This window comes from Enoplosus armatus, chromosome 7 (assembly GCF_043641665.1).
Source record: "Enoplosus armatus isolate fEnoArm2 chromosome 7, fEnoArm2.hap1, whole genome shotgun sequence".
Classification (NCBI taxonomy): Eukaryota; Metazoa; Chordata; class Actinopteri; order Centrarchiformes; family Enoplosidae; genus Enoplosus; species Enoplosus armatus.
Genome location: NC_092186.1, coordinates 10,020,209 through 10,041,256, shown reverse-complemented (window position 1 = coordinate 10,041,256; position 21,048 = coordinate 10,020,209). Strand labels below are relative to the sequence as shown.

Here is a 21,048-nt window from a genome sequence, read left to right as displayed (position 1 = left end):
TTTGCATTACAGGAGACAGCCATGAAGTGACTTTGCTGCAAAATGACACAACTTTAAATCAAATGCATGCATTAATTTGCTCTATGGATGAGTTATCTCCATTTAACACGCCACTATCAGTCAACTGACTACAGTAAGTGGTGGTCTGACTCCTGTGACCTGACCATACAGTGCTTCTCCAAAGCCCAGAGGAGTTTTCACTGGTTTTCCCCCTTAATACTGGACATGTATTGGACTTCTCTATATTTAGTCCCCTGTCCCTCCTGATGGTGCCTGAGCGGATATGGCGCCTGTGTTCCCACGACCCCTAAAGTGCCCGCTGTCCCTCAACGTAAGCTTGGCACACAGGCATCTGGGGCATTTGTGGAGGAATCCACCTCTTTGCCCTCACTATTACCTTATAAAGTCCTGTGATGTCCACTGTGCTGAATATGCTGCAGAGACAAGACACACCTCAACACCGACAGCTGCAGGCGAACCCGTCGTTGCCATCGTCTCGACAGTAAAACAGGGCACGCTGCGGACAAATAGCTCCTGCTTGTAAGTAAAGGACCACAAGAACCACTGTTGGTCTGTTTAACCAGCAACTCGACTACCACAGAGAATTGACCTCTGGTCTAGCTGTTCGGTTTCTTTGGACCAGAAGTGAGACAATTTCACCTCATCTCAAGGCATGTTAATGGTGCGAAGAGAGGGAAGTGGGACATGTGCTCTAAACAGGGCAGAAAGATCTTTATCTCAGGGTTTTACAGAAAGTTCCTCTCCTGTTAAATATAACCAAAATGTAAAAAAACATGCGACTAGCTGGGTAAATATAGCCGCACCTCCAGCCAAGCGGTGTGGAGTTAGCCATAGAATTGTATGTGGTTTAGTAGGTTTTGTCAAAAGGCCGAGACAGGCAGGGAAAGCCTGGCTGTGCCTCACACATCAGCTAATTCTGGATGTTTTCCCGTACGACAACTGCCATTTGAGGTCTGTGAATGCATCAGAGCTAGCCAAGCAGCACACACCTACTGCCTGTGACCTTTAATCTCTGAGGTCAACTCTCATCACGGAGAAGATGTGGAAGTTAAATGAAATAGCAGATCTTTTTTTTTTTTCTTCTTTATATGTCGTTAACCAAAAAGTTCATATCATATGAATGTAAAGCAGAATCGCTGTGTGTCCTGTTATAGTGCAATAATTGCACTCACCCCTGGGTCTCAGGCTTCTTTGGGGAAAGACAGCAGCTCTGTCAGATGTCTTCCCAGGCGACAGACAGTGGAAAGAACTGAGATACACAGCACACACCAGCACATAGTAGCCCTGCTCTCTGATATACCCTGGGAGCTTCTGACTAACCACTGGGGACCTCACTGGGACAGCAATGCACATGCACACAGAAAACTAAAAGCTTACGCATCCACAGACGGGATCATTCTAACAGGTTTGATCGGTTGTTGTGATCATACTCATTAATGTATCGCCCTGGATGTTTTTCTTGCTACAGTGAACTATATGCATGAATGAGAAGGGGAAAATAAGTAGGGCATTTCTAGAGTATTGAGGGTTCTGCTTCGGTGGATTTCTTTCCGTGAGTCATTCAGGGCATGATGGCTTGAAAATGTTTCAAAAACATGGCAAGCACGTGTGAGAATATTAACCAGAGAAGCTAATGGCTTACTCTTCCTAGAACAACCAATCACATTTTAATCGTCACACAGGTCCATTTGCAGTGTTTGGGTGTTAAATGTGGATAAAGATAATCCAAATTAATCAAACGCTTAAGTTACTGTTATCAGTTTTCCTAAGAGAATAAAAACAAATGTTTCTGCATCACTGTCTTGCTGCCGCTGTGAAATATAAATTTTCATACTTTTCATTCAGTCATGCATTGATTGTACAGTGAAAGCAATCAACAGAGGTGCTGTACCTCGTATGACTACTGCATTACGCTGATATACTGAACTCCAGCAGTACTGCAGGGGTGTTGATGACACCTAACCGAGCTGGTGTGCAGCCTTGTTTTCGCTGTTTTAGACATTTTAGTCACTCCAGTGTTCGTCACATCGAAGTCCTGTGTTAAGACGCTACAATGTGAAACCTGGCCCACAACTGTCTCCAAAACCAATACAAAAATCCTCCCAAACCCAAGTTAAAAAGGGTGAGGGCCAAAAATTGTCTTACTCACTCAAATCAAAACTGAGATGTATTTTAAGAAGAGGAAGCCCCTCGTGTAACCCTTCATTTGTTTCGGAGGTTTGTGCTCAAAGCTAAAGAATGGCATTTTCAGTATACCAGGATGAATAAGTGCGTGTTTTCTCCATGTCTGTCATCTCCAGGGGGGTCAGGCGGTTCATGCACTCACCGAGCCTTTACAGAGCAATGGTGAGGAAATATTTGTCTAATTTTAACAGGAGATAATTGAATTGCCTTGATATTTTTTGATAGAGCCAGAATAGCAATAGTACACGCAGACACAGGCTGAACATTTGATCTTTCCACGAACAGAGAAAAATAAGTTTTTGTCATGCCTTTATGAAGTTGTTTTCGAGATCCACTGGACTCTGAGTGACTGTGAAGATGAGATACACCTTAATGACAGCTGACAGGAGGAAACTTCTTGTCTGCTCTCTTGAATGAAACAATGCAGACATTACATTTGTACAAAAACATATTTTGTCCTTACAGTTTTAGTTCTATCTATCTAGCTATCCATCTATTTCATTGAAGTGGCTAATTGTAATCTTGCTTTTCATATCTCAGTGAGGCAATAAAACTCATAGGGGGGGATTATGCTACTACTTATAGAAAATAACAAATGGGGAAAAACTGAGCTGAGATGCTTCTTAAAGTCGAACCAGTCTAAAGGCAATCCAAAGGACGGGGATTCATTTTGCACAGGAAGCTAAATATAAAAATTGTAAAAATACATAGCTCAAAAAAATGTTTGCGGATAATTAGGCCTAATAAATTGCTGACGTCATTCAAAATACACCGTTTAAGAATAGCCTGTCTGTCCCCGAGTTGCCAAGCATCCCTGTCAAATATAGCCTCATCTATAGGCTGCTTTCAATAACACAGCAACAGGTAGGCCTACTTTCCTCACAGCTGTGTCATAAACACTGCCACACAGCAAACTCCATTTGCCTTAACAACAAGGATATTAAAAGACAAAAAAGACATGCTTCAAAAACAAAAACATCTGATCTCACCTGCTCTCGATCTCCGTCTCTCTGTTCACCTCCGAGTTTCAGCCGCTGGAGCGAGAACCAATCAAACAGGAAAAGTCGCAGATTTAAAAAAGAAAACACAGATGTCTCACTGAAGTCTTGCCTCGTGTCGATGTACAGATATTCACCTGGTGCAGTAGTAGCGGATGGTTCAGGAGCGCTGCTTTCCAACAGCTGGCTGCTGCAGCCCGCCTCTCTCTGTCACCAGACACACCGCCTCCTCGGCCGCGCCATTGGACGCACTCCTCCGCCTCCCATCCGCCTTCAAACGCACCAGTCACTCAGGGCTGTCAGCGAAGATCACAGCAGAAGTTACATTACTCACACTTTTTTTAATGTCTAGGGCTGCTAAAAAAAAAAAAAAGATCCGCATAACAGAGCAGACACCAACCATTTGATAATATTGTGTCCAAAGGAGCCTTTTATAAAGTAGTTTTATTTGTGTGTAGAGTATCATCACTGGGGGGGGGGGGGGGGGGTGACAGTGGGCAGTGGAAAGTGCTGCCTTGTGATGTGCAATTTGCATTTTTTTTTTGTTGAGAAAAAAGAAGAAGAAACTAATCTATATGTGACTATGTGTGTCTGCAAAACAACATCTAAACCCTCATGACATTACATGAAAAAGTGTAAACGTGCAAAGAAGATATGACTGATTAGTCTTATTTATTGAACCATTATTCATTTTAATGGAGACCACCTATACAGCTCCCTCATGGACCCCTGAAGGTTCTAGGGCCGAGTTTAGGAAACCACCACTTCTAAAATACTCTTGTGACTCTGGTTATTACTACCACAGTAATGCAGCTCGTAAGTCTTCTTCAACACTCAAAACAGGAAGTTGTGTCTCCTCAGTTACAAGGTGATAATGACTGAATGATGTATGAAATGAGATTGTATGTTGTTTGGTTTAGTTCCTCTAGACGAAAGAGAAAATGGACTCAGTAATGTATGTGAATGAACCTGCATATCCATAGAAAAAAAGGCTTAAAGGAATAGAAAGCAGTGATTCCTAACCTTTTTAGCTCGTGACTTCTTACACAAAGCAATGTGGACTTGCAACCCCTCCTCAAAGGTTACAGTAGGGTTAGGGTTAGTTCAGAGTGATTTTCTCTTTAAGACTGTTAGGGTTAGGGTTGAATATTGTTAGAGGCCCAAAGAGGTAAAACTATAGTAATATTAAACTAAAGAGTAAGGAAAAAAGCAAAGATTAGAGAAAAGGCAGAAAAATCTATGTATTTTTCTGCAAATGAACTTTGTTTTTTCTTGTTTCCTACCCTGATAATAATTCCCACAAGCCCATATGGGGGTCTCAGTCCCCAGATTGGGAACCCTTGCACAAAAGACACGTTCTCTGTGTAAATTATGTTCCTTTAATGACAGTGGTGCAGCATTTTGCATCAATATGAGATTTTGAGATATACAGTTGTGTATGTGTGAATTTACCCTGGGAATTTTATTGGGATTTTAAAGCAGTTAGCTACTAATTTTTGCATTGCTAGTCTCAAAACATCAACCATGTTCTGAATGTCTGAGTCATTTTAATCTTGGTGCACACCGTGTGCTTTTCAATAATGGACCACTGGAGCAATAATTTCTTGTTGCACTAATTATCATTTAACTTCATAAAAAAAATGTATATATGTATATATATGTATATATATATATACATATATATAGGTATATGGTTCAGCAGGTTCAAGTATATTGGCAGACTGTGCTGAAGTGTCCCTTGGTAATTCACTAAATCTCTCCAGATTAATTAAGTGTCATATATCTATATGTTTAGTGTCTCAGTATCATTAGTATATGATCAAGTCTCTCGTCTCCTCCACATCATGGCTAAAGTCTGCTGTTGTTTAGATTAAATCAGTCAAAATGCATTCCATCTTAATTTAGTTATTAAACTGAACGCTAATTACGGCTGTGAACTGAAACTATAATAGTAATGGTGTCCACATCTGTACGTACAGGCCTATGGGCTGGACAAAATTACAGGGACACTTAACAGTAGTCACAGCCCCAACCACGACCAGAGTTAAATCAGCTCTCTGACAGTCACATGTAACATAAGCTTCAGAGGGGGACAGTTTCTGTGTTAAGGCTGCTGCACTAGATTGAAATATTGCACAGTTATGACTGTGTTCACCCGCTGTGTATATGAGATAAAAAAAAACACACAAATTAACCAGGAATACAACTATCACGTACAATCTATCTGTGTGAGTGCCGTGTGTCCAACCTGCTGCATGGTCCGCTGTAGATTTACTGCTATTTAGCCTGTTTATTAGCTATCCCTGGGTATCACTAATGGAAGTGAACGGGGTGACAGAGGAAAAGGAAAAAAAGGGAGAAACAAAATGCTCAGAAAAGCAAAGCTAGGACACTAATGGAAAACAGACGTGCTGTCAGCTTAATAGATATATTTAGAGGTAATAACTGAATCACTGCATGAGCTGCATTATTGACTATTTTTGGGATGTGACACAATGTACTCCTAAAAATAATATAGTGAGAATTTATTAGCACGGATCATCTGTGGAAGTGTGGACAACAACTCTGTTTCTCTCTCACACACACACAGACATAAACCTACATACGCACAAACACACACACACACACACACAGTTTGAGATCCCCGAGAGGTAACTCAAACTGTGCATCTGATGCAATAGTTAGCAACATCCCTGCAGACTGCCACAGCCTATACCTCCAGGATTCTCGTGCGTGGGCCCCATCAATCCAACAGAGAATAGTGCAAACCCCCATCTGTATATACAGCAAGATAATCATCAAATTATCTTTCCTCAATGAGGTGTTTATGTGTATTCTTCATACATTTATTCTAAACGCTGTGAGAGCTCCATCAAGCCGGGGACTGGGGGCTGAATTGCAACCACAGTGATTAAATATGACCAATAAACACATGAGGCAAGAGCCATACAGCTGACAAGTACAGAGAGATAAAGGTGCCTTTGAGAACTTTCCGTATCAAGTCCATTTCTTTTTTTCATTTTCCTGAAACTTCTCACTTCTGCTTTCGACAAGATCAGCCTCAACCCTTTTAGAGCATGTGGTGAGGCTGCCGAATGCAGAAATAGCCTCTCTGGTCAGTATACATGTGTCTGAGCTATTGTTCACATTGTGTACCTTTATAGCTACAGTCTTATCTACATCTCAACAGACTAAGGGTTACACCTTTTAGCCTCCTTCTCTACACCAAACCCCAGCCTCTTAACAGAACAATAAGGCGTCTGTAACACAAGTCACAGACTTTAAGTATGTCAAGGTATTTGTGGTCCATCAGTGATAAATGTGAAGTCTATATATAGTGAATATTAAATATTGAATCTATTTAATCAGGCAGATACTGGACAAGGGGCCTATCTGATTGCATAGTTGCGATAGGCTGTGCAGATCGAAGTAAAGGTAGAGGCAACAGTTTGCAAAATATTGTAAAATAAGTGGATGCAATGAAAAAAAACCTGCATCCCTGGTCAGCTGTTTCCACGGCAACTAGTGAAAAGTTAATTAGATTCGGAGAATCTGAGGAGCTGGACTCAGAATAAAAGGGGTATTCTACACTGCAGAGGGGTTAGTTAAGGTGGCCGCTGCTGCTGCAAATTCCTCAAAAGTTAGCTGTAATGTACACCTGCCATGGTTTCATTCCGCACAGGGACAACTTGGGGACTTTTTGGAGTTGTAGTCGCATTTGAGTTTGCTTTATTTCATGAAGCACGTGTCAGTATTTGCTTCTTTCCTTCAGTGTTAGACCGTAGATGATCAAATAGCCTGTTGAAAAGAGCTATTGTAATCCTTTAATCACTTTATGAGGATACCAAGCTGAATGACAGCATAAGAAGTAGGCTAATCTATTAGCCCACTGTCACAGCAGCAAATAAAATGCAGACTCCAATCCATAAGGACATATTTTAGTGATTTCAGGCCTGTTTCTTCCTTTGGGGTAGGACATAGAATATAAAGCTTTCAATAGAATTTGTGCAATTCACACATTATAAAAAGGCAGTTTAATAAAGAGTTAAATTAGGTGCAAATTATATGAATTTAGTGGTGGGGCTGCACTGTTGCAATGTCTTTTGTTCTGTCCCGGTGTTTTGTGTTGAGTCAGTGAGCTCTGCGTCTCCCAGGAGCACGTCGACACATTGTTTCCGAGGATCCAAGAGAAAAAGTCCATTGTTGTTGCGAAGTTTTTAATCTGCGGATTTAAAGCACATCACATGCTCAGACCGGGCAGCGGGGCGCTCCACCACAACAGGCAAACTACTGCAAGAAAATCCATGTTGGGGAGGAAACTATTCATCCCGAAAGGACCGAGGAAAACGTTTTATACACACACCGCAATGCCAGCGCACTTTTGGGGAGCTTAGGATCGCCGGAGAAGTGCGTTTAAAAAGTCCGACCGAGGAAAGGGAAACTTTTTTTACTCTATAGAGAAACCCTGACCGCGGGAGATAAAGATGACGCTCAAGTACAGCCAGCGGTCTCTAATGGTTCTGTCTTTGCTGGGGATTTTATCGGCCATCATGTCTGTTTTATCGGTCATTTTGATTTTCCAGCTGCAGTCTCAACAGACGGCAGTGAAGGAGTCTCCACCTTCCACCTCCTCGGTCATTCCTGCTCACGTCTGGGCCGTCCTGCTGCCCGTCTCCACGGTGCTCTCTGCGCTGTCCCTCACCCTTAACTTGAGCTCTGTGGTGGTGTGTCTCCTCCACAGCTACTTCTCAACAGAGGTCTGCAGAGGAGAGCAGGACACTGAAAGGTATTTAGTCTGCATGTAACACACCTGAAACTGCAGCAGCCCTGTCAGCCGCTGCACTAGTTTGTCTGCTTGATCCAAACAGATAGTTCCGGTCAGTTCTGTTGGGCTGGGTCACGTTTAAAGCTTTAAACGCACCTGTGATCTCACTGCACTTAATTACAATATTAGTGCGCACCTGAACATCACCACTCATGCGGGACAGCCACCTGTAAAGCAAGACTACGTACGTTTTCAAAGAAGAAATAAAAGAATATATATATCTAATAAATAAAACGTTGACTAAATAAGCAATAAAACCCAGCCTGGCTCAATTCAATACACTCAGGAGTTTTGATGCTACAGCCTCACTTGGTCTGGTATGACCACTAGCTTTAGTGGCTAATCTTAGCAAACATTGAATATTGTTGTTTAACGGTCATCCCTCAATGTACACTACATTTCAGCATTCACTATTATCCCGCTATTGTCACTTGTGGCCACAGTGGCTATTGTTACGCAAAAGTCACATAATTTCACTTTAACTAGTTTGAGCAGGAAAGTAGAAACGCAATCTAACACAACAACCTTGTAATAAATCCTACAAGGACACACTTTATTGAACTGTTGTTGACGCTATGCTGGAGAGATGTTAATTCAACTTTATTCAAATTTTTTTGATTTTTTGAGGCTGTAGTTTGTGGTGTACGTTTGTCCATATATGCAAATGAGAAAATAAAAATGATACGCAACAACTTTAAATATAAGGCAGATCAAAACACCACCACAAACTAGCCCGAAAGAATACCCCAAAATTGAATCAATGCCTTCCAAAAACAACATTTTAGGAAAGGCAGTAATAATTACAAGGCTATAGCACTGCATTGCATTTCATCCTACATAGGGTCCTATTTTCTGGTCACACAGTGTACAACACTGTTGCTATAAGTGGAAAACAACATTTAATCTATGTAGTATGTGTTTCTGCCTGTGCCCACACAACCTTCTTTAATTGTTCTCTGTAAACCACAGTGGATCCTGCTTGTCTGCATTCAGTTTCATTAAAAGAAAACATAGTTTCAGAAGCATAAAAGGGCCTTCCTTATGTGTCAGAGTGCGGAGGCCCATACTGCAGTGTTGTTGGTCGACCCCCACCTCTCAACCCCAGTGAATCCCATCTAAACAATGGCCTTCCTCTCATTATGCAACCAGCACACAGCCTCTAGTTGGCCCTTTCCCACGTCGGTTTACAAATCCAACAGCATAGCCCAGGACCTCCCTACTGACAGAGGGGACATTCCAAGAAAATGTGAATAATAATGAGCTTTACAAAAGCATTTAAGCATACCCAAATAATCAATACGCGAATGTTCTAGGACTTACAGTTCTGACGAAACTTATCAGGGGAAGAAATAAAAAAGGACCAAGAAAAGTTGGTATTGCAAAAAAGGTGCAATGAACTGAAACTGCAAACACAGAAAGGATGTTCCATGCTTCATTTATGCACTGATGAGCAAACTAAAGTAGCAACGTTTAAGTGTAAACATGTCTGAGCCACCACATTGAACATAATGACATTTGTTTCCACAGAGCAGACTGGTTCCTTTTGGACAGCCGAGCGGTACGACATGTGGCCATGGGACTGTTCTGCCTGGGGGTTTCTGTCTATTTGGCAGGTAAGAGCAAAAGAGTGAAAAATAAGATTTTCTAATTTTTAAAGATTCTGGATTTTCTTTTAAACATGTTGCCCAATCTGGCATGTACTTATATTTAAGCCTGAAAACCAAGTTACAACTGGGCACCTGTTGTTGCCTCCAAGCACACATTTGTATGTTTTTACATTTTATAATTTGCATGCAGGGTGCTTTTTAGTCTTTAGCCTTTAACAACAAACTCACAAAAACCTGTAAACTAGTGTCCAAAACATTGGTGGTGCAGTGGCTTTTCAACAGCAGAGGCGAAACCAGCACGGCAGCTTTCTCTCTGGTCCGTCCAGCGAGTCCAAGAGAACAATGCATTCTTTGAGCAGCGTCCATGACTTAAGTGTTTTTAATGCTGAACCTGGCAGTGCTGTGGTGCTCTGTTCCACTGAGCGACTTGTACTGGGAGGGGGGTCACTGGAGGCAGTCACTCCATTGTGATGAGGAGGTGTCGCCCTTATGACCCCACTTCAGCCTCAATCAAAAAGGTAGTAGAGCGAGGGACTGCAGAAGCAACACCACCAACTCAGGAAGTCACGTCACATCCCAGAGCTGTGCTTCTCGCCCCCTTCCTTCGGCATGCCTGAGTCCATAGTCCTTTTCCTGGAGATAAACACAGGACAACTCAGCTAAGAGCAACTAGCCTTTATATGACAACTAAATTAAATACACTTTGGTAAAGCATCCAATTTCTGTTACGTGGAAAAAGTAATAAAAATGAACCAAAAATTGTGAAATTAGCAGCAAACCCAAGACACAAGTAAAAATAACTTTTGTTTGAAGTTATTTGACCCATTACAGATGAACCAACTAACCGATGAATATTGTTTGCTGGTCAGTTAGTGTTTCTGTGTTTATAACTACCACCATCTTCTCTTCCTTGGCAGCTATGTCCATCTTTATGCTGCTGATATTTGAGGTGGAGACAGGCATTGCCAGCGCTTGCGTGCTCTCCTCTGGGATCTTAATCCTACTGGTTGTCGTGATCCACTCTCTGGTCAAAGCTTCCCATAGTGCCAAGCACTATCACAGCGACCACCTAGATACCCTCTACCAGAACGACCACGGAAGCAGCAGCACGCCCGTCTCCCGACCCTGTGAGCTCAAAGTTGGCGTGGACAAACCGCGGATGCATCGCAGCCAGTCCCACCTCCAGCATCCGATCTCCTACCCTCAATGTGGCAACCCAAGACAGCGAGACCAATACCAGCAACAGCAGTACTCCCCTGCTGGAGGTTCCCAGGGCCACGCTAGCGATAAAGACGGCTACAGCAGTGGTGGCAGTTGTCCCCGAATGCACAGGACCCTGTCTACTGAATCTGGTTTGCTGCAGGCCCAGGCTAAACCCTGGAATGGGGTCAACAATGAGATGAGGAGTGTTCTTGCACGCAAGTCAGGGATTTCCGCCAAAGACTCTACTCTTGTGTGACATAAAGGAAGCGGAGCTTGTAGTTGAAGACACTGGTGATCTTTAAGTACGTAAGAGGACTGCTAACACAAGTGTCATCTCAAACAGATGTAGAACTGTCAATGCGTACCCTTTTACACTCAGCATGTTTATCCTGACTGACCGCAGACAGCATGAGACAGAGATTGAAAAACATTCCCAATTTCTCACCTTCATCAGCTCATTTCTCCTGTTGAGATTATAGAGCATTTTTAATTGGATTTGAACATATTGAGCACAACTTTTGTATAATTTGTAGCTTTTTGTATGAATGAACTTGATATAAATCTCATTATACATACCAATTTTGCCCCAGTATCAATCTGGAAAATTTATAGCTTTCACTGTAATAATGTAAATACTGTATTCTGCTGTATATGGTGCCTTTTTGCCAAATATTTGTGCACAATGTGCAGATGTGTTTTGTTATGTGTTGTTCAAAATGATTTCACATCAACCTTAAATTAATTAGAAAACAATTCAGTTTCAAAGTAGGATGTTTTGAATGTTTCTGAATAAGACATTAAAACAATGTTCACAAAAAGCGTTTAACTTTAAACGTCATTTAACGTGATTACATCATGTCTGGAGGAACTACTAACCTTGGACACCTCGGTCCAGAGGTCATGAGGAAGTGGATGGGGCATGTGGAGCAGAGACAAGGGGACTGGGGGAGGGGTTCACATCACTTAAGCTTCATGCAGGTGTCAGTGGGAAACAAAAAACAGCACAGAAAAAACAGAAAACATGAAGCTCCCATTAACTACAAAGAGTTCAGAACAGGCCTGATATTTTGCAGTTACTGGGGAAATAAATGGTCAGAAACTGAAAGGAAAAAAACAAGTTGTATTAGCTGATGGCTCAAAATATGAACAGATACAAATTACTATACATGAAGGATTAAATAATTCAAACAAAGGTTATACGTGAACAAAGGTATGATGTAGAGAAGAGAATGAATACAAACAGGATAAAACTCCAGACACTGATTTCTCCAAAAAATAAAATTAGCCAAAGATATTTAGATATTTAGAAATAGTGAAAAAGTACAGGGACCCATGAGTGGACTTTGATACTTTTGTAGGGGGGAGTGATGTGACCAATAATTCTCTGGCTTATTCAAATATTGACAATAATTATGTCAATGAAAGATAATTGCGTATGAAAACCACCTCCATTGACGACCGTCCCTCTTCCAAATGATTGAGGAAACAATCCAGGATACAGGCACAAGTATTTGGCAAAGTGAGAGACGCCCTCATATTGCCCTGACACTTGAGAGATAAAGGTTTTGAGTCTTCAAGATACATGTTTTATCACCGGCGTCATTCATAATTAACCTTTAAATTTCTCATACCCACAGTCACTGCATTTGCATACAAGTTTCCAGATTTGAAAAAATGGAGTTACGTTCAAGTAAGTTGAGTTAGCAAACAGAACTGATACAAATGTTGGTGTTGGCTACATCTAAATTTTTCCATTGTGTTGCTTTTTATCAGAAGACCTTTTTTGAAAAATTCTAGATGCTCCTATCTGATGAATACCTGGATAATAACAGCTTTAATGCGAATGCGAAGATTCAATGCATGGCAATGGCATTATACTGATATGTTTGTGTAATATCATTATAATCTCAATGTCACGTTTCCCACCCTGACACTTTGGACACCACCGTGTCCCAGTGAACATGATCACTGCTGCCTCCTACCTGCGTCCTTGAGAGTTGCTAATCTGCTCCTTCATGCTGATGGCTTGACGGAGGAGGCCGTCAATGTTTTTGAAATACATGCTGCTGTTCGTCATGCTCTTCACGGCACTGCAAAAGCCAAAGGATCGATGAATGTGTTAACAGTCACGACAGTGGGGCTGTGGGATTCTACAAGTATGTGCGTCTATGCTTCTCTTCCCACCTGCATGCATACTCTACAGAGTAGATGGCTCCTTGACTCTGCTCCTCCCAGCTCTGCATGTCTGTCTGTGTAAGAAAATACAACAATTAAATATTCAGGAGAAAGAGTACAACTACATTACAGTAGCAGTGGCGCTGTGTGTGTTTAACCAAATACACAATGTCCATAGCTAATGCTATGCCCTCCACTCCCAACAACAAACACAAAGGCTTTTGAGGCTTGAAAAGAAGTTAACAAGTAATAACAGCAACCAACCCAATCGGGGAAAAGAGAAGGTAAAGCAGAATTCATACATCTTTACAATTGTGAGCCTCAGTTTAAACTAATTAATTTGCATAACCCTTTAAGGCAGGTGCATACTGATGATGTCATCTAAAGATAAAATAAGGAGCGGGTCCACAGACTTGTGAGGGTTGTTGTAAAAAATAATTTTTTAGGTTGCTTTTCCCTTTAATGTCCAAGTTGTTTTACATTTGGGTGTTAGCTCCAACAATATGACACAGGGTGACAAGTTACCTTGTGCTGCACCAGTTCAGGCAGGGACCTTCTGACGTGTTCCTGCAGTCTGTAGAGAGCCACCGACGGCTCGTTAGCCAGGACGTACATGCTCTCCGTGAATTTGTCACTCACTGTCGAATCAAAAAGTACAGACAAATGCCTTGAATACACAACCCGTGTTAGAAAAGCTACGAAAAAACGGAGGAAACCATCCAACAGCTTGGGACATGGACAAATGGCGATGTAAACACAACACTGGCATAGCATTGGCTTAGCGGCTAGCAGCTACTAGCTTAGTTGCAGCGTTGCGAGGTAACAATGAGGTAAGTTGTGTGCTGGTTTATTTCGCTCATGTTTACCTCGTCTAACTTTCAGTTGCATCTCCTGGTCCTCCATAGTGAAGGCTGGTTATGACAGGCAGAAACAGATAACACAATACAGCTGTGGGCGAGTTGTGTCAGCTGATTCTTGCTTCTTCCGCATTTTTGTTGTCATGTGCCACACGACAATATTCCGGACAGAAATAACGATTACAAAAAATGATAGTTCTTCCTTCAAAGAGTACCGAATGCTGTGATGCGTTGCGCGGGCTGAACCAAACATGTTTTCATGTCTTTTGTTAAAATAATTGATTCATTGAATAGCTGATCAACAGAGCGATGAGTAAGGTATCTCGGTACACTCCGATGGCCTGCAAGATCCATCGTGTGATTTGAAATAATTTACTTTCAGTTTTCCCAAAAGGAAGTTAGCGCAAATTAGGCTGTGAGGCTGGATGCGGTGAGTGGACCATGTAATTTGCTTTATAAACTAATTTTGGCTACTTTTTCTTGATGGCAGTACCACATCATTCAGTACTTCGTGTCTTGTTTTTATTGCAGTGATCATGGAGTCCGGAGGTGATGAAGAGGTTGCAGATGGCCAAAATATTCAGTCATCTAACGCTAATGTTTGTCCTTCCGAGTGCAGAGATGAGAGGTCCAATGGTACCTGTGCCGTTTACATTTTATCTTTTAATATAAGTTCCCTGTCTGTGATAACTCCCCTGACATATGTTATCTTTTTCTGTAACGTGCAGTCACCCGATGCTCGCAGTCATTAAATAATCAATTTAACAGTGAATATCTTGCTTCCACTGACATGGCTGTGGCTCATCTGATTGGGCCAGTGTCTCCAGAGAACATGGATGTGGATGAAGAGGGTTTGTTCATACACTCCACCACTCTGACCAACAAGCAGCGTGGGAATGAAGTTACAGTACGCCCAGCGACATTAGACTGTGAGTACTGGCAAAGATGCTGTGGTGCGAACAAAATGGGGTGATAGACAAGCAATCATGGTATTTTCATTGTCTTAAGCATTTGAAGTCATTAAAACTTTATTTCCATCAGCTCTGTCCATACACCAGTTGGCAGCTCAAGGCGAGGTTTCACAAGTGGCTGCACACCTGAGTAAAGGTGAGGAATCTGGAAGTCAACGTCAGACACCAAGCAGCATAACACAATGCAAATTTTGTCCGGCATTAAATTGTACTAAATAGGTACTGATGGGCTGTGACCTGTTTCACTTTCCAGACAGTTCACTGCTCAGCAGACAGGATGAACGGGGCTTCACGCCTCTCATGTGGGCAGCAGCGTTTGGAGAGAAAGCAGTGGTGGATTTTCTCCTGGAAAAGGTTAGAAATAAGCGACCGCTGTCCAGAAAGACATGCACACATTATTAAGACAAAATGCTCTGTCTCACCAATGTTAATGGGATTTCTATTTTAGGGCGCAGACCCCAAAACAATTGCCAGGGAGCGAGAGAGTGCCCTGACACTGGCAAGCTCTGGAGGTTATGTGGACATTGTTGAGTCTCTTCTCAGTCATGGAGTAGACATTAACACTTATGACTGGGTACATAATGACTTTATTTATCTCAGTCTTGTCATCATGACATGGCCAAAAAGGTCTATTAACCATTGAAATATAACTACAGTGTGATTGTTTTTGTTTTTAATGAACACTCTTGTATTTTACTCTCAGAATGGTGGGACTCCTCTTCTATATGCTGTACGAGGGAACCACATCAAATGTGTAGAGGCACTCTTAGGTACATTTTATGTCTTTGATGTGAAGTTGTGATTAAATTCTAGTAACTTCTGTTTGAATGCTTTTAATTTTATTAATTTCCATTACTGTACTCTCTTGCAGCCAAAGGGGCAGATATGACCATTGAGTCTGACTCTGGGTACAGTCCAATGGCCTTAGCTGTTGCCCTAGGACACAAAAAGAGTATGTATTGTCTTATACCTGACAAATACATTTTCTATCGACTGTACTGTAAAAAATACTTCTGTAAAAAAGTTTGGCTGAATTAACATTTTAATTTCTTTTGTTTCCTAGTTCAGAAAGTGTTGGAGGACCATATTCTGAAACTCTACAAGCCACCAACATGACACTAGTTAAAATGAATAAAAGGAAAAGACAGTCTGACACAGTTGATCTCAGATCTACAACCAGCTATCGTCGGTGGTGAGATGGCTAATAACAAGTCATTGTAATAGACCAGTACATATGCAGAGACATTTACACTGAGTAAACTGCATTTGTTATTTTATGAACGGTTTATTCCATTTGTATGCATTACAGTGTGCAAATAAGGACTAAAATGCAACAGTTGAGCAGCAGAATTATTTTTGTTTGGCTGAAGGACAGCAAAAAAAGGTCTGTAAACAAGTTTGAATAAAAATGTATTTTTATACTGTGTGTTCCACTGGAATGGCGCTTCAACTCAAAAGGCACAATATAAGTATGGACAGCGTGATAACAAATGATATATAATCACAAGAAACCCATTAAATCTGCAATTAAAACTCAGATTCAGACTCCATGCCAAGGCCTCTGTGTTTGAGTAATCAAGAGTGAGGTGGCTTGACAGATCCCTGAAAGCGTCCATACCAAAAAAGGCCACATTCACATCAGTTCATGAGGTGGAATTACGGTTGACATGTTTCCCAAGTGCCACCGCACCATCCTGCATCCTGTTCTTTACTCAGGGGTCATTTCCTCTCTCATGAGGGGATTAAAAAAAATGGTCATGAGGTTTTCCCCCCCAGGACGTCCAAGGAATAAACAATAATTCTCCCAAAAAAGTCGGCACTATTCTCAAACAGTATTTTTACTTTGTCCACTGCAGGGGCCTCCTGTATGGGAAAGCTGTGGGTGTGGAGTTAAGAACTTGATAAGCATGGTCATACTGAAAAGCATGTCCAGGAAAATATTGTCTGATACTTATTATGAACCACGTAGAACGATAACAGGAAACACTCTGTGTTCCTGAGTGACAGGTACAGCTAATAACCCTGGTGTAGATTGATAGACTTAAATTTTTTTATGTCTTAAAGCAGAATTGCATTTAGTATTAGGTTAACTATCTGTTTAAAAAAATTGGTGATGGAATACCAATGTTTGTCTGATATAGTACTTGTCAGCCTAAAGATAATTTTCGGGCACACACGATTTGTTAATTGATTAATGCAGTTAAATGAAGGGTTAAATGTGACATTTATAGCTACCTTGACAGTTAATGGTAAATAATTAAAATTAAAAATTTTTGCTCCTTCATTTCACATTAAATTAAAAAAAATCTTTTACAGGATTAGTCTCATTTATGCAGAGTTCACCCCGTTATCAACCAAATCCTCACTGTCAAATGCTGCATAGTAAGACTGAAGGATATCTGAAGAGAGTTGTCGTCCTCTGGATAAAAATGGCTGATCACTGTAAAGTCTCCATCTTTTGGGCAACCTGCAGAAAGCACAAGCGGAAAATCGTTTATCTTATCTTGTCACACCTAATGTCATGTCTGCCATGGGAAACAGCAAAATGAGGCAGTGGATAATCACATCAGGAAACCATTTGTGTTTTACCTTCTAGTCTGCATGTTTTTGCTGAGAAGCCTCCCTGGAACTGGACCTTAAACTCTGACACCCTGACAGGCTGGGGAAACTCCAGAGACACCCACTGACATTCACCCTGTCAAGGATATGATACTGATGACTCACTGAGACATGAACAGTACAGCACCCAGGTGCCAGTGGGAAGTCTTTGAGTATCTTGAGTACATTTGATTATCTCTTCTCCATTCTACATAGAAATTGTCAGTAGATTTTGAGAATCTAGTGTGTTCACATTGGCCTCAAAATAACGGTCAGTATGCATATTCAAAAACGCAAAATGTTTGCGTGGGCTGCTGGTGTACACTAATCTCCCACAACTGCATGCACAAAAAAGGAGCTGCTCACAGCTGCAAAAATATTAAAACAAATTGTGAGACTGTAAGAGTTAAAATGGTATTCTGAAATTGCAGTTTGAGAATTATCATTTCCTGAAGTATGTTGGTTTCCTATTGTCAACCGCTGAAATACAATACTACTACAATTACTATATACTACATACTGTATACACTAAGTGTGTAGTATGGAATTGGGACACAGTTGTAGTTTTACCTGGTCTGAGTTCCAACATGTCTCTTCATTGCAGTCAAACATATACTTCTTTCCATACTGCTTCACATCCCTGTTTAGCACCGAACTCACCCTGAAATGGGAGTGACAGAATCACAGTTGTGTGAGTTACACGTCCACTAGCTAACAGGAGGTTGACATACAGCAGAACATGTGTCATTTACGAGTCGCTTCGTCGTGAACTAATAAGAGACAGTCGCTCGAACATGACAGTTAAGTCAACTGGCCATGTCCTCGTGAATAAACTTCATTCATTTACAGTTATTCTTTACCTGCTCTGAGTGTCGCCGCAAATCAATGAGGAAGCCATGTCGAATTTTTAAATTGCAAATAGTCGTCAAGCGATGCGGCAACGCGCTGCTTTTTTACGACAGTGACGTCCATGGGTGGCTGTTCGTCTTTCCGCCACTAGATGGACGTCGCGGTCTGTCAAGTCATTGAGAGAAGCCGCTGGTACCCAAGCGGAAGGTAAAGTCTTCATCCTCATCCGAGGTCCCGACGGGGTCTTAATAATTAAGAGCATAAAACACTAAACTTAATTCGACCCTTTCTAATATGTGTGCCCAGTAGCCTGGCCAGAAAAGTGCTAACGTTACGTGCTGCTTTCCGTCGTGTTTGTACCTGCATGTCTCACTGCTGTCTACAGGAGACACAAAGGTCAGGGAAATAAGAATCGATTAGGAAGAGAGGACTATAGACTCTGGGCCTCAATAAAGGTGAATATCGATCAGCGAACCGATTTCAACCTTCAATTGAAACATACAGAGGAGCAGAGGAAAGACAGCTTTAAATGTTATATGTGTGTTAAAATAAAGATGGACTGTGGATGTTTTTGTTGATTCACAGCAGATTGGATAATCCCATAAAAGAACCAATACCAGCATGAGCTTTACTGCTTTTATTAGTGAGCATATTCCTATATCTCTCTCTCATAACCGGGGAGGCAGTAACACAGCAGAACAAGTGTGTGTGTGTGTGTGTGTGTGTGTGTGTGTGTGCGTGCGTGCGTGTGTGTGTGAGGGAGGGAGCCTGTGTTTGGCACATGGCTCATTGCAGATGGAGAACTCCTGCTGAGGTTTTGTCACAGTGCCCCCTCACTGCAGATAATCAATAGGTCTGAAATACAAAATCTGATGAAACCCAGCCTCCGTGAAAATTGCGCAGGGGGCTGGGGAGAGGGGCTAGATTGTAAGGTTTGGACATACACACACACGCACACACACACACACACACACACACACACACACACACACACACCCCTTACCCCTTCCACAATCAGCACCACACTCACACACACTTCTACTTTGGGAGCCTTGCACTTACATTATACTGTTGGTTCATACGGCAGGTTTTACAGTATATGAGATTGGGTATAAATTGTGATTTAAAGCTGCTGTAATATTTATACTGTCCCATACCTGTGAAGGACCATGTTGAATATCATTGGGGGATATGTAGAGTTGTAGAGTTCTTAATCAGAAACGCTGGCTCAACAATGAGTTTGCCAGGTGTTCTGATTCTGGCCTATAGCCATTTTGGACCCCCACCTGGCCAACATACCCATGTGGGCCACACATGGGTGAATGATGAGCTGGCATGGGGGCCCGTAAAATCTTGCCTGCTGGCTCCATACAGGTCCCATGTCTGTTATACCCACGTGGGCTCCTAATAATGCCAAGGTGGACTGCAACTGGGGCCCCCATGTGCAATCATGCTAAGAACCCCACATGGGCTCTTTTTGTGTCCATTAAAAGAATAGTTGACACTGTCAGGTTGCCAAGCAACCAGTGGAAACTCCAGGAAGTTACTGCACCCACCCGAGAAATAGTCTGACACACCCTGTAAAACCACAACTTGATATTTCTACACTGTGGTTTTTGTACAGATTAAACAAATGTTTAATTAATGATGCAACGTGTCAGTTAGTGAGCATTAGAGGTGCTGGTGGGCAGATTTTTGTACCTTTGGACAGAGCCAAGCTAGCTGTTTCCCCCTGTTTCCAGTCTTTGTGCTAAGCTAAGCTAACTGACTCCTGGCTGTAGCCTTATATTTAACGCACAGACACGAGAGTGGTATAGATCTTCTCATGTAACTCTAAATTGTACATTTTACAAAATGTCAAACTATTCCTTAAACTTGGGCCAAGGTGGGCTAAAAAGGGGATCTTTATTGTTGTTACTATTGTTTTGATTACTTGTCTCCAAAATATCCATTGATTAGTTTGGTTGTCTTCTGAAAAAGCAGCTTTTGTTTACATCTCCGTTCTCACATCTCATGCTCAAATTTGTCACAAAGAAACATTTCTGGCCTTTCTAGCTTGCTGGGCTTGTTAGAGGATTATCTTCACCTCTGTCACTGATACGGCTTAAGTCCTCATGTCAGCCGTCTTTGTCACTCTTTCACCACGGTGGTTGCTGTTGCTCTCTGAGTTTTTGTCACCCCTGTTTCTGTGTTATGTCCCATGAGGCAGGATTAGTGATTAGCAAACTAACTTTGGGCTTAACCCCAGCTGGCTTTTTGGTCGCACTGCAGTGACTCACTTTTCATGCTGAACATATGCATCACCATTGTGACCAAGGTTGCACACGTAACCTGCAGGCTATTGCCTCCAAGTGTGTAAAAGTCTGACTCCTCATCAATCAACACTCTGAGAGAATGGCATTGCTATTTTTTGAGGTTTCTGTAAACTTAAATAGAATCTACCCAAATGAATTTAATGGAATCAACTTGAACTCCAGGCTTTTGTCATACAGAAGTGGGCGTAGTTTCATTTAAAATGGATTGGAAAAACGACAGACCATCACATAGAGGCTAAAAGGAGAAGCTAAACGACTAAGCAAATCGAATGGCTAATAGAAAAAGGAAAAGCAGCGGGGAAATGGAGATGCAAATGGGAAGGGAAATTGCCATTTTAATGCCTGATTAAAATCTATATTCTTAATTCAATTTGTGAATCTAGTTATTTCTTCCTCTGCATTTTCAAATTTTCAAAATTGACTATTTTATGACAATTTGAACTAT

At 41.6% G+C, this 21,048-nt stretch overlaps 4 protein-coding genes across 6 annotated transcripts; 2 read left to right on the top strand and 2 right to left on the bottom strand.

Moving 5' to 3' along the window:
• The first annotated feature begins 7,507 nt into the window (after positions 1 to 7,507).
• tmem221 (transmembrane protein 221) lies at positions 7,508 to 11,094 on the top strand. Its single transcript, XM_070908767.1, is given in 6 exon segments — positions 7,508 to 7,537; positions 7,540 to 7,560; positions 7,563 to 7,631; positions 7,634 to 7,989; positions 9,556 to 9,641; positions 10,553 to 11,094. Coding segments are annotated over 6 exon segments (1,104 nt in total).
• On the bottom strand, positions 9,448 to 13,964 carry borcs8 (BLOC-1 related complex subunit 8). 2 transcript variants are annotated; one of them, XM_070908771.1, is made up of 6 exons: positions 13,880 to 13,964; positions 13,539 to 13,651; positions 13,023 to 13,087; positions 12,821 to 12,928; positions 11,715 to 11,806; positions 9,448 to 10,268 (listed from the first exon to the last, which is right to left on the bottom strand). In XM_070908771.1, the coding sequence occupies exons 1-5, from the start codon at positions 13,914 to 13,916 to the stop codon at positions 11,737 to 11,739; spliced, it is 393 nt and encodes a 130-aa protein (XP_070764872.1). In that variant the 5' UTR covers positions 13,917 to 13,964; the 3' UTR covers positions 9,448 to 10,268; positions 11,715 to 11,736. The 2 variants fall into 2 exon arrangements, with proteins under 2 accessions (XP_070764872.1, XP_070764873.1); XM_070908772.1 differs by lacking the exon at positions 11,715 to 11,806.
• rfxank (regulatory factor X-associated ankyrin-containing protein) lies at positions 13,712 to 16,262 on the top strand. Of its 2 annotated transcripts, none has more exons than XM_070908769.1 (9): positions 13,712 to 13,843; positions 14,402 to 14,506; positions 14,689 to 14,799; positions 14,912 to 14,977; positions 15,095 to 15,195; positions 15,290 to 15,415; positions 15,545 to 15,611; positions 15,713 to 15,793; positions 15,905 to 16,262. In XM_070908769.1, exons 2-9 carry the CDS (start codon positions 14,407 to 14,409, stop codon positions 15,955 to 15,957), a joined length of 705 nt encoding a protein of 234 aa, XP_070764870.1. In that variant the 5' UTR covers positions 13,712 to 13,843; positions 14,402 to 14,406; the 3' UTR covers positions 15,958 to 16,262. The 2 variants fall into 2 exon arrangements, with proteins under 2 accessions (XP_070764870.1, XP_070764869.1); XM_070908768.1 differs by lacking the exon at positions 13,712 to 13,843 and adding an exon at positions 14,086 to 14,300.
• nr2c2ap (nuclear receptor 2C2-associated protein) lies at positions 16,113 to 18,337 on the bottom strand. Its single transcript, XM_070908773.1, has 5 exons — positions 18,300 to 18,337; positions 18,010 to 18,100; positions 17,431 to 17,536; positions 17,241 to 17,308; positions 16,113 to 16,719 (listed from the first exon to the last, which is right to left on the bottom strand). Exons 1-5 carry the CDS (start codon positions 18,335 to 18,337, stop codon positions 16,597 to 16,599), a joined length of 426 nt encoding a protein of 141 aa, XP_070764874.1. The 3' UTR covers positions 16,113 to 16,596.
• Between the last annotated feature and the right edge of the window lie 2,711 nt (positions 18,338 to 21,048).

Bases quoted from the DNA above. Each gene is read 5' to 3' on its own strand.
- rfxank (XM_070908769.1), top strand. From the start codon at position 14,407: ATGGAGTCCGGAGGTGATGAAGAGGTTGCAGATGGCCAAAATATTCAG. The intron at 15,416-15,544 runs GTACATAATGAC...TTTTACTCTCAG, and splicing joins ACATTAACACTTATGACTGG to AATGGTGGGACTCCTCTTCT. The intron at 15,794-15,904 runs GTATGTATTGTC...TTTGTTTCCTAG, and splicing joins TGCCCTAGGACACAAAAAGA to TTCAGAAAGTGTTGGAGGAC.
- nr2c2ap (XM_070908773.1), bottom strand. From the start codon at position 18,337: ATGGCTTCCTCATTGATTTGCGGCGACACTCAGAGCAG. The intron at 17,309-17,430 runs GTAAAACACAAA...TGCTTTCTGCAG, and splicing joins AAAAACATGCAGACTAGAAG to GTTGCCCAAAAGATGGAGAC. The intron at 16,720-17,240 runs ATATCCTTCAGT...CTCCACACCCAC, and splicing joins AGGACGACAACTCTCTTCAG to AGCTTTCCCATACAGGAGGC.
- borcs8 (XM_070908771.1), bottom strand. From the start codon at position 13,916: ATGGAGGACCAGGAGATGCAACTGAAAGTTAGACGAG. The intron at 13,652-13,879 runs GTAAACATGAGC...TTGATTCGACAG, and splicing joins GCAACTGAAAGTTAGACGAG to TGAGTGACAAATTCACGGAG. The intron at 12,929-13,022 runs GTGGGAAGAGAA...TGGCTTTTGCAG, and splicing joins TCTGTAGAGTATGCATGCAG to TGCCGTGAAGAGCATGACGA.